Genomic DNA, 11996 nt, shown 5'->3' with positions numbered 1-11996 from the left:
TGAACAAAATAAATACAAACAATTTGCTGATTTAGTTGAAAATTGAAAAGATGTCCTGACCTAGGCTACCTTGGAAAAGAACAAATTCTCTCTTTTTTTAAATCCTCAGAATTGGTCAAATGGAATAAATCATAAAAATATTCATGCTCAGATCAAAACATTTGTCGCTTTGAATAAAAGCATCTGCCAAATGCATAAATGTAAAAAAAAATAAAAAATGTTTTGATCGGAGCATGAACATTTTTATGATTTCCATCTGAACAGTTTTTTTGAGGATTTTTTCCAAGTGTTCTTTTCAATTATCTGCTATAACAGCATTCCAGTGGCTATAACAACTAAATATTACCTTTAATAATAACAACACATTGGATGATGCATTATAATACTGTGCATGCTAAGCTCATCAAATACTGTATGCAGATACTGATGCTGTAGGCTATCAGTTCTAATAACGTCATCCATAAAGTCATCCAATATTACCGATCAAAAACAGCTTTTATGAACTCATAACATTGCAAACAACAATCATATCCAGGCACAAAATATATAAAATATACTGTAAATAGAACGAATGCAATTTAACGAAAAATAATTAATGTTTTTAAACAATAACATGACAGATACTCTCCTGTTGGTCGTGACGTCATCCCGCTGGCGTTGGTGGTCATGCTGTTTACGTTCAGCGTTATGAATAAAGTGTGTTCCCGTGCTCCTGTGAATCATGATAGCGAGTGTGTTGATTTACGCGCTCTATCCGCTCTCCAGGTTCATCAGCAGACTCTCAGGTAAGAATTTCACGGTGTTTCGTTGCGTTTGCCATTTGTTGATGTTGCAGCACGAGCAAAAGCACGAGCACGTGCTCCCGAAGCTAAACGACCACATAAGCGTCCGTGAGACGCGCAACATTTCGAAGTTTGGGTTGAATTATGGATATAAAGTGTGGCGACAGAATAAGTGATCAGCAGATGCTGAACTTGTAGTTGGGTTCTGCAGGCCTTCATTTATGTGCACGCTGTCAATCAATCAATCAATCATCCATCCGTCAAGCGCTGTCAAACCACCCAATGAAATCATTTCTACATAACCCATCTGGTGCAGTGATGGTGTTAGATGGGAATACCATGGTACTTTGATTCAGGAATAGTCCGGGGCTGGTTGTCACACTTTTTATTCAACTAAATATCTAAGGGTTGGTTTATTTTTGAATGTTTCCTAGGAACCTATGAATTCCGTTTGATTTTTTCCCCCTGGACTCTGATTTTATGGTTAAATTAGCCTATATGTTAGTAATAAACAAGCATGTCTAATTAATTGAAATAATTAAACTTATACAATTTTACTACACTTTATTGAAAGTAAAAAATAAAAATAGAAATTGTTTAAAGGCACCATGAAATAAAAATGGACAATTGTTTTTTTTATGGAACATTTTAGTATTTATTATAATATTTTTATATTTATTTGTTTTTTATTTATGTGCCTCGTAATCTTTTGATGAGAATGAAGTCTTTTCTCTTCTCTGATGAAGAGGGCCGGGCAACCTGTCACTCACATGAGATCCACCAATAGCAAACCATAACCATCCAATCAATTGACCCTTCGCTAAGCCACGCCCGAAAACCGCAACTGGCCAATCGTGTCTTAGCAACCGTAACTAGGCGCGGGAGGTCTGGCAAGCTTTCGAGCGAGTGAAACATGCCGAAGCGTTGTGCGTATGGATTGTGCAAATCTGATACCCGGTGTCCTAAAAGTTTGGACGCGGGAGTGGAATTTTTTTCCTTCCCGAAAATCTAAAAGCCAAGAGGAGAAATGATGTGCGTGGATCAGCAGTGTGGGAGACCACATTCACAACTACATGTCTACAGGATTAACAAAAACACATATTGCTTGGAAGTTGGAAATAATGACTGTTCTTTGTTCATAATGCATATATTTTAACGTAAAATAAGACGATTAAAGACAAGACAGAGGCTCACTGACATACTTTAAAATATATTTCAGCATTTTGTTAATCGACGGCCTACTAACGTTACCCCTGACTGAGTAACTTTAACGCAATCTGATCACGGCTCACCCGGTGTTAGTGTTATTCCACAAAATGTATGGATAAACTGTTTGATATATAATTATTAGATTATTTTCACATTTCACTTACCCTGCTGTGCACGAAAATAGCTGTGTGTTTCCCATTTGAATGGTCAGCGTATGAGGCGGCGGCTGCTTGCGCTGGGACTTTAGGCTTTAGCTTCAATTTGAATGAAATTATTCGCTAATCAGTTGCATATTATGTCGTGGATATATCCCTCGAATGCATACTGCAGTCCCCTTTGTCTTGCTCTCTCAGATATTTCACATGTTCGCCAAAAATTACTAATTATCTCATTGGGAATGTCTGACACCGGTGCATACACACTGTAATAGACGTGCCAGACACGAAAGCTTGACAGGCGTAGCAACAGTAACTAGGGAGGGCGGGGCTTAGCGAAGGGTCAATTCCCCACGGACAAAAATCAAGCCACACCCACATTTGTTCTTGTCCCAGAAGCGTTTCACTCGATATACGCCACAATAGAGAAGAAAAGACCAGCATAACTTTAACCGTCGGGCTCACATATCTGCCATGTTTGTAGTTTGTGGTTCTGAACCGGTTCCTCTTGCATTAGTTCCAGCCATTTTTTCAGTGGCATTGGTTCCGGAAGTGTTTTTTCTATCTATTTTTCCTGTGAGGATTTAAAAAAAACTTTGTTAAAGCGTTATAAACCATGAAACAAACCAATCAGCTACGAGGAGAATCACAACATTACAAACTTTGAATTGAAGCAACAAAAAAAAAAAATTAGACGGGAAAGAATTACAATCCCATGAAGCATTGCGAATGACATAAAAAAATTAAAATCAATGGAAAGCATAAAACTATTCATTTTAAGTCATTGATTATATCTCTAGAAACAATATTTTGACCCGATTACATCTGCAGTGCTTCATGGGAGTGGACGGACCTAAAGAAGCCTTGGTGCGATTTGCTCACTGTGACTCTCTAATTGGTGGATTTTTCTGCACAGCATCATGGCTAATGTAGTTCTCTTACGAGAGGTTCTCTCGTATTGCGTAAGTTTAGCTTACGCTACGGGAAAGATTCATCTTCTCGAGATACTGAAGCCAAAAAATTATCCTTAATTTTGTATTCCTTGTCAACGCAGTGCAGCAGCTAGCAGACCTAGAGCAGGCCATCTCGCGTGCTCATTGGCTGCCCTGCGGGCAACTGCTGCAGCCTACCAGTGAGCCCGGCGTGACGTCACGCCCAATGAAGGGCGCCCGCGCCTTCATAGCGTCACAGCCCGCCAGAATGGGCGTGGCTTAGCGTATAACACTAGGGGCTGTAGGCTGACTTCCCTGATTTTCGTTTCTTCAGCGAGCTCTTCGCATTGCTGGATCTGAGAGAAGCCACCGCCGCCGTCGAACAGCGGACAGCCAGCTTAGGAGAGCGCTGAGGAAGCCGGCCGTCTTCGCCACCTTCAGCCATCCGTGCGAGCTACGCTATCCGGCGACGTATCCTTTACCTTGCTAAAACCTATTCTAAAACCTATTCTAAAAGAGCAGCGAGTGTCTTTTTTAAGACGCCTCGCACTTCCGGTTGTGAAGCGCTTCCGCTGTCGACCCTGCGGCCTCGACTCGAAGCCTTCAACACCCCCCGCCTCTCCTCACCGACGCGCAGCTGCCGCTCACGAGCCTCATTGCCGTCGCATCTGAGAATGAGGCCGAGGGACACGTACGAGCACGCGGCTAGCTCTCTTTACGTTACAAGAGAGCTACCCCGCCCTCGTGTCCCCGTTCGCTCGTCATGCAGAGCCCTCTCGAGCTCTCTGCATGACCCGGACGGGCATCATCTGTGTTACATGTAGGTCCCGTGCCCACTACTCGTGCGCGCGCCCTCGTACAAACACTGTTCCAGTTCTGCTCGACCACCGAGCACGCGGCTAGCTCTCTTTACGTTACAAGAGAGCTACCCCGCCCTCGCGTCCCCTCTCGAGCTCTCTGCATGACCCGGACGGGCTTGCGCGCCGCCGTCGAAATGTCTCGCCATGTCAGTCCCCTTAGATAAGACTACTGCAGTGGTGTATTTGGCAGCCAACGAGCCGGTAATGCAACCCGCTCGCCTGCACACATCCGCCGTTCTCGCGGCGACCCAGAGAAATCTCAAGTGAGTATAATGTCAGATTAAGAATGTAAGTTACGTGCCCACTCACGAGCGCTCACGCTTAACTTACTAACAGACACATCGCCTCCGAAAAGACGTGCGTGTTTAAGTTTATTCCCTGTCAGTCCCCTTCAAACAGGCTACTGCAGTGGTTCAATTAGCAGCCAACGAGCCGGTTTGTTGACCCTCTCGCCTGCACACAAACGCCGTTTTCACGGCGACCCAGAAAAATCTCAAAAAGAGTATTTAATGTCTGGTCCGGCTCATGCCGTCGGTGTTGTAAGTGTAATGAAAGTGCCCACGCCCCAGTGTTCACCACTACACATAAGCACTCCGAACCTCGCAGAGCACACTCTCATGAAGCGCAGATAAGCCGCTCGAGTGTGGAATGTAAGAAATGTGTCCACAAGTCTGTGCCCACTATCTGCCCGCTCTGTTACACGATCAAGAAAGCAGGTTATGAATGTAAGTCTCGTGCCCGCCAGAGTGCGTTCACGCTTGCTAACACAAACCTCCCCCCGGGCTCCGCCCTCGCGTTTAAGTGTTATCACAAAATGCAAGGCATTAATAAAACACTCCCCATCCATTATGATCGGGGCGTCAAATACACTTGTAAGTCTAGTGCCCGCGCTCATGCTTACAGGAAGCTTTTCCGCCCGGAGCGCTGCTCGCGCGTCAAAGAGTGAAAAAAGAATATTCCCCATCCCTTATGATTGGGACATCTCACATAAATCAGCCGGTCTCGGCTTTCAGCAAGAAGCCATTGCCCAGAACCGAGAGCGCGCGCGCCGCGCTTTCGGCTCCGGGTCAGTTTCACAAAAGAAAGCAGGTTATGGATGTAAGTCTCGTGCCCGCCAGAGTGCGTTCACGCTTGCTAACACAAACCTCCCCCCGGGCTCCGCCCGCGCGTTTTAAGTATTATCACAAAACTAGGGCTGCAACAACTAATCGATAAAATCGATTATAATCGATTATGAAAATCGTTGTCAACGAATGTCATTATCGATTAGTTGGTCTGCTTACGTCACGGGGAGCGTTTACTGGTACGCACACACACGCAAGGTCTCTCTCCCTCAGGCGCTCTGCCGAGCGCGCGCGCTACACGGTTTGGAGCAGTCTCTGTCTCGCATGCGCGCTCTTGCTTGCGCGCTCTAGTTTTCGGGAGTTTGAACTAATTCGCGGGCATCAGGGAGCCGCAATCAATATGCGGGAGACTCCCGGGACTTCCGGGATCTTGGGATGTCTGTATTTTGTCTCGAGCATCAGGTTGCGCTATCAGTTCGCTCGCAACGTAAGTGATGGATTAAAATAGCGCTACCGCAGAAATAGGTTAAATTAAAACGGTCTTTACAAAGCGAAGCACTAAATATAAAGGCAGTTAATAACAGCAGCAGTAAAATATTGTTTTTTAGTCACTGTACTCAGTGGTTTTCAGCGAATGCTTGTGCACTAATGCATAATTTCTCCTGTCCTTTACTCAAGCCTGTTAGCTTGCTGGGTAACGTTACCTCCATTCCGTTCTCTTTTTATAGCATTTGTCTACTAAGTTTTAATTGTTTTTCAAACGCGATCTACTGCGGCTCTACGTTCACACAATTGTTTTCAGTCTTTCTATATTTATTTAATCAATTTATCCTTATATTATTCTTTTATATATTATATATAATATATATTATATTATTTATCCTTATATTCCTTATATATAATTAATTTTAAATAAAAATTAAATGAATTATATATTTTAGATGTTTTTAGTTTGTTTTTAGTTCAGATATTCACATCTGAACAACATGTCTGTGTAAATTTGTTTTAACAAAAATTGTGTTAAAACATAATATGTTGGATATCATTTTTTTAACAATAATCATGTTTGTCAGCTTGCCATCAGCAATTATCATTAAAAACAATGCAAATATTGATATTAGTAAAACTCAATGTGTGGCTTTTGCACTTTTTAAAGTACACTTTTACACATAAATACCCTGATTTACGGTTTTATTTAGTTATAATAAAAAAAAAATCTAATTTAATTTCTATCCGATTAATCGATTAATCGAAAAAATAATCGTCCGATTAATCGATTATAAAAATAATCGTTAGTTGCAGCCCTACACAAAACGCAGGGCATTAATAAAACGCTCCCCATCCATTATGATCGGGGCGTCAAATACACTTGTAAGTCTCGTGAGCGCGTGTGAAAAAGCTTACAGGAAGCTTTTCAGCCCGGAGCGCTGCTCGCGCGTCAAAAAGTGAAAAAAAAATAAATAAATAATGTTCCCCATCTCTTATGATTGGGACATCTCATATAAATCAGCCGGTCTCGGCTTTCAGCGAGCAGCCATAGCCCAGAGTGCGTTCACGCTTGCTAACACTAACCTCCCCCCGGGCTCCGCCCGCGCGTTTAAGTGTTATCACAAAACGCAGGGCATTAATAAAACGCTCCCCATCCATTATGATCGGGGCATCAAGTACACTTGTAAGTTTAGTGCCCGCGCACACGCGCTCACGCTTACAGGAAGCTTTCCCGCCCGGAGCGCTGCTCGCGCGTCAAAAAAATGACAAAAGACTGTTCCCCATCCCTTATGATTGGGACATCTCACATAAATCAGCCGGTTTCGGCTTTTCAGCGAGCAGCCATTGCCCAGAACCGAGAGCGTGCGCACCGCGCTTTCGGCTCCGGTTCAGTTTCACAAGCCCGCAAATGGCGGCGGTCTGAACCCGGAGGCCATTCGCCCCCTAGCGGCTCACATAGCTGCGTGGGAAACTATCCCAGGGATTTCAGAATGGGTGTTGAGCACAATAAAGCAGGGCTATACACTTCAATTCATTCGCCGTCCCCCGCGCTTTCAAGCCCGGACCGCGACGATAGTGAATGCGGAAGTAGCTCACCTACTTCACGCAGAAATAGCAAAGCTGCTGTGCAAAGGGGCTATAGAAAAGGTACCGCCTTCTCTGAGCGAGTCAGGCTTTTACAGCCGATATTTTCTCGTACCCAAGAAGGACGGAGCCTTCAGACCTATCCTAGATCTGAGACATTTGAACTAAATGCTTGCGAAAAGACCGTTCAAAATGCTTACGACCAGGAAAATCCTCACGCACGTTCGCCCGAGGGACTGGTTCATTTCTCTAGATCTGAAGGATGCCTATTTTCAGATTCAGATAGTACCCCGTCACAGGCAATTTTTGAGATTCGCCTTCGATGGTCAGGTATTCATTACAACGTCCTGCCGTTCGGCCTGTCCCTGGCACCCTGTACATTTACAAAGTGCATGGACGCGGCGCTCGCCCCCCTGAGAAGTCAGGGGCTGCGAATAATGAACTATCTGGACGATTGACTGATATTGGCACAGTCAGAGACAGAACTGCTATCTCACAGAACAGTGCTTCTCAGTCAGCTGGAAAGCTTGGGTCTCACGGTCAACTGGACCAAGAGCTCATTACTGCCCAGCCAGTCAATTTCCTTTTTAGGAATAGCACTGGACTCGGTGACCATGACGGCTCGTTTATCGACACAGCGCGCGCACCGTGTTCACCACCTAGCCGCATCTTTCCAGAAGGGCAGCTTTCTCCCTTTGAAAACATTTCAAAGGATGTTGGGCTGTATGGCATCAGCTGCAGCGGTGCTCCAGCTGGGCCTACTGCGCATGCGCCCGCTCCAACGCTGGTTGAATGCTCGCGTGTCCCGCCGGGTGTCTGGCGGCCAGAAAATCAGAGTGACTCAGGCCTGCATAGCAGCTCTGCAGCCCTGGTTAGTGGCCGACTGGTACCAGCAGGGAGTAATGATGGGAACCATCTCTTATCGTAAAGTCATCTCGACAGACGCGTCCAACTCGGGTTGGGGCGCACTGTTCGAGGGCAGACCGGCCTTTGGCCAGTGGTCAGACCAGGAGAAGGGTTTTCACATAAACTGTCTGGAAATGATAGCGGTCGAGAACGCGCTGAAGTGCTTCCTCCCGTTCATACAGGACCAGCATGTTCTTGTCCGCTCGGACAACATGTCTGTGGTATCCTATGTAAACCGTCAGGGCGGTGTCAGATCCAGAAATCTCTGCAATCTGACGGAACGCCTCCTTATTTGGTCTCAGATGCACCTGTGCTCGCTGAGGGCGGTGCATGTGCCTGGCCATTTGAATGACGGCCCAGACAAACTGTCCAGGGACAATGTTCCCCCAGGGGAATGGTCCCTGCACCCCAAACGGTCCAGAAACTGTGGCGCCTATTCGGCAGAGCGGAAGTCGACCTATTTGCATCAAAAGACAACGCTCAATGCCCGACGGTCTGTTCGAAGGACGAGGCCGCGCTGGCCCAGGTTTGGCCCAGCCTCCCGCTATATGCTTTCCCTCCGGTCTCTCTGTTGCCACAGGTGATCAAGAGAATCAGGGAAACGCGCCACTCGGTGCTCCTCATAGCCCCGCGTTGGGAGAATCAGATTTGGTTCCCGGAACTAGCAGGGCTGTCACATACAGCTCCGTGGCCGAATCCGGTGAGGGCAGATCTCCTCTCTCAGGCTCGCGGCACGATCTGGTATCCCAATCCAGAGCGCTGGTCTCTGCATGCATGGTTGATCAACGGGTACTCGTTGCCCTGCCAGAAGGAGTGATGAACACGATCACGCAGTCTAGAGCCCCTTCCACGAGAAGGCTCTACGCGTCTAAATGGTCGGTTTTCTCTGGATGGTGCACCGACAGAGGTCTGGACCCGCGGACATGCGGGGTGGCGCATCTGCTCACCTTCCTACAAGAGCTGTTGGATAAGGGAAGGTCCCCATCCACGCTCAATGTATACGTGGCGGCCGTGGCAGCGTTCGCAGAATCGACGCACGGCCAGTCATTGGGAAGACACGAGTTGACCATCCGCTTCCTTAGAGGAGCTAGAAGGATGAATCCGCCGCGCCCCCCGTCGGTTCCCATGTGGGATCTTTCATTGGTCCTCGAGGCCCTGAAAGCTTTTCCATTTGAACCACTAGACACCGTGGGGTTGAAATATCTATCACTGAAAACCGTCTTTCTGATTGCACTGTCGTCAGTAAAACGTGTAAGGGACCTGCATGTGCTGTCTGTCAGCGCGTCGTGTCTTGAGTTCGGACCGAATGACTCTAAAGTCATCCTCAGACCTAGACATGGCTATGTCCCTAAAGTGATGGGCACTCCATTCAGAGCGCAAGTTATTTCGTTGTCAGCTCTCCCAGCATCTGACAGCGAAGGTGATGTGAATCTCCTCTGCCCTGTCAGAGTGTTGAGGTTTTACATTACGCGCTCCGCCTCCTTCAGGCGTTCGGAACAGCTTTTTTGTTTCGTTTGGTGGGCGCACCAAGGGTCTCGCCTCCTCGAAACAGAGCCTGTCCAGATGGATAGTAGATGCTATAGCGGCCGCTTACGCGTCAAAAGGTCTGCAATGCCCTCTGGGCATCAGGGCTCATTCCACGAGAGGCTTGTCCACGAGAGGCCTTTGTCAGGTTTTATAACCTAGAAGTTCCTGCCTTGCAGGCTAAACTGTTGTCAGTCTGAAGGAGAGGTGTATTCTGCCCAGATCTCCTGCTCAGATCACTCTCACATGACTCAGCTCTCCTGGTTGATCTGCACTAAGTAGGGTATGTGCCATGTGCCTATACAGACCGTCGCGCTGCTCTGTATTCCCTATGTGTGCTTATGTACAAGTGATGGCCCGCGTGGCTGGCCACCTTATTTTTTCCACTTATGGGGTTCCCCTGAAAGCTCGGGGTCTTATGTGGATGCTTGGCGCGCACGGCGTTGACAAAGTGTTCCCGTAGCGTAAGCTAAACTTACGCAATACGAGAGAACCTCTCGTAAGAGAACGATACTCGGTTACTAACGTAACCTTGGTTCTCTCTAGAGAGGGAACGAGTATTGCGTAACCGGCCGTGCTCGCGCCACGAGCGACTTCGCTTCAGTCGACGAAAATCAGGGAAGTCAGCCTACAGCCCCTAGTGTTATACGCTAAGCCACGCCCATTCTGGCGGGCTGTGACGCTATGAAGGCGCGGGCGCCCTTCATTGGGCGTGACGTCACGCCGGGCTCACTGGTAGGCTGCAGCAGTTGCCCGCAGGGCAGCCAATGAGCACGCGAGATGGCCTGCTCTAGGTCTGCTAGCTGCTGCACTGCGTTGACAAGGAATACAAAATTAAGGATAATTTTTTGGCTTCAGTATCTCGAGAAGATGAATCTTTCCCGTAGCGGAAGCTAAACTTACGCAATACTCGTTCCCTCTCTAGAGAGAACCGAGGTTACGTTAGTAACCGAGTATCGATATTCACCACAAATTCAGCTGATTTCTGATTTTTTTAACAAGTGGTGCTATTTAGGATGGATATGATTTATATCGGCATGCAGCAACAGTTCCTAAATTAATCAAATTGGTTGAATGAATGTTTCAATGACTCGCTCATAAAGACAGTCACTTGCAGAAATAGTTACTGTAAAATCCTCACCTCTAACACACAGACTGAGCTCTGTGGGTGGGAGGAGCAAGATGGCGGAGTGAGCAGTCGTAAAAGTAGCAGGATCCGACAGAAAAAGTGATTTTGACATCCAAAATAGTTAATTTTGAACTACATGCACCCCTCAAGTCATTGTGAGGTAGACATCACTCTTAAAAGACTATTGTCAGTCTTTTTTTTTGAAAAGACGCACAAAATAATACACTCGGAAAAAATGGCTAACACTCAGGACCCAGCTAACTTCAATGAACAGGACTACAGTGTGGACGGGATGCGTGAGGCAATTTTTGACGAATGTGTTGAAGAAGAGATGAAGATGGTAAAACCTCTGAGCGACCAAACTCCTTTACAGAGTCCAAATCCAAAGAAACTGAAGAGGAGAGATGAATCAAAAGAAGTAAGCATGGAAAGCATATACGATGCTATTCACAATCTGTCACAAAGATTTGAGGAAAGACTTGATGTGTTCGAAAGAAAGTTTGAAAACTTTGAACAGCGCATCCAAAATAATGAAAAAGAGGTGACAGAAAATAAAAATGAAATAATTCAACTCAATGTGCAAGTGGATTGGCTGACAAAAGAGAATAAGGAACTGAAGGAAAGATGCCGGGAAATCGAGCGATATGGAAGACGGAATCTCAAATTGTTTGGGCTACCGGAGAAAGAAAACGAGGATACTAGAGAAAGGGTGATCGGTATTCTCACAAGAGTGATTCCGATGTCTTTGGAAAAAATATGAGACATGGTTGATACTGTCCATCGTCTGGGAAAGAAAGATGATCCCGCCTTCAACATGAGACCACGACCGATCATCATGCAGTTTGGCATGCGGACGACGAGGGAAGAGATCTGGAGGAGGCCGAGGGAGGCCAGAGTATGCAAGGAGCTGCATGTCCAATTTAGACAGGACTGGTCAAAAGAAGATCGTGAAGACCGGGCAAAGCTGTATCCAACGGTACAGTAGGCCAGACGCAACGGGAAGAAAGCTTACTTGAAGGAAGGGTATGCTATTAGACGGAAAAAGAGTGGAGGCACCTTTCACAGGTTAGGTATAGTGTCAGTAACTTTACCTGGATTCAGAAAGTTTGATTAAGGGGACTGTTAATGTCAAAGTTTAAATCTATGACAGATTGTTCATTCCGGCTTTAAATCCTATTTATTTATTTTTCTCAAGCGCATTTAAGAGCGTGTATTTTGTTTCATTCGTATGTCTATTGTCTTTAGTTCTTTAAATGTTCGAGGGTTAAAGAATAACATTGAAGGATTAGTTCACTTTTTAAAAAACTTTTGCTGATAATTTACTCACCCCCATGTCATCCAAGGTGTCCATGTCTTTCTTTC

The 11996-nt window shown here is 46.1% G+C and overlaps 1 protein-coding gene across 1 annotated transcript in view; it reads left to right on the top strand.

Annotated features, from left to right (window-relative positions):
• Positions 1 to 647: 647 nt before the first annotated feature.
• The window catches only part of angel1 (angel homolog 1 (Drosophila)), a 56703-nt gene continuing 45354 nt past the window's right edge, over positions 648 to 11996 (top strand). The window contains exon 1 of the mRNA XM_077238523.1: positions 648 to 785. Coding sequence (XP_077094638.1) covers positions 722 to 785 — 64 coding nt within the window. The 5' untranslated portion in view covers positions 648 to 721. The remainder of the gene's footprint in view (positions 786 to 11996) is intronic.

This window comes from Siphateles boraxobius, unplaced genomic scaffold (genome assembly GCF_051911475.1).
Source record: "Siphateles boraxobius isolate OS27281-9 unplaced genomic scaffold, OSU_SipBor_1 22, whole genome shotgun sequence".
Taxonomy (NCBI): Eukaryota; Metazoa; Chordata; class Actinopteri; order Cypriniformes; family Leuciscidae; genus Siphateles; species Siphateles boraxobius.
Note: the sequence above shows the minus strand (reverse complement) of the source record. Positions and strands in the feature narration are given on the sequence as shown.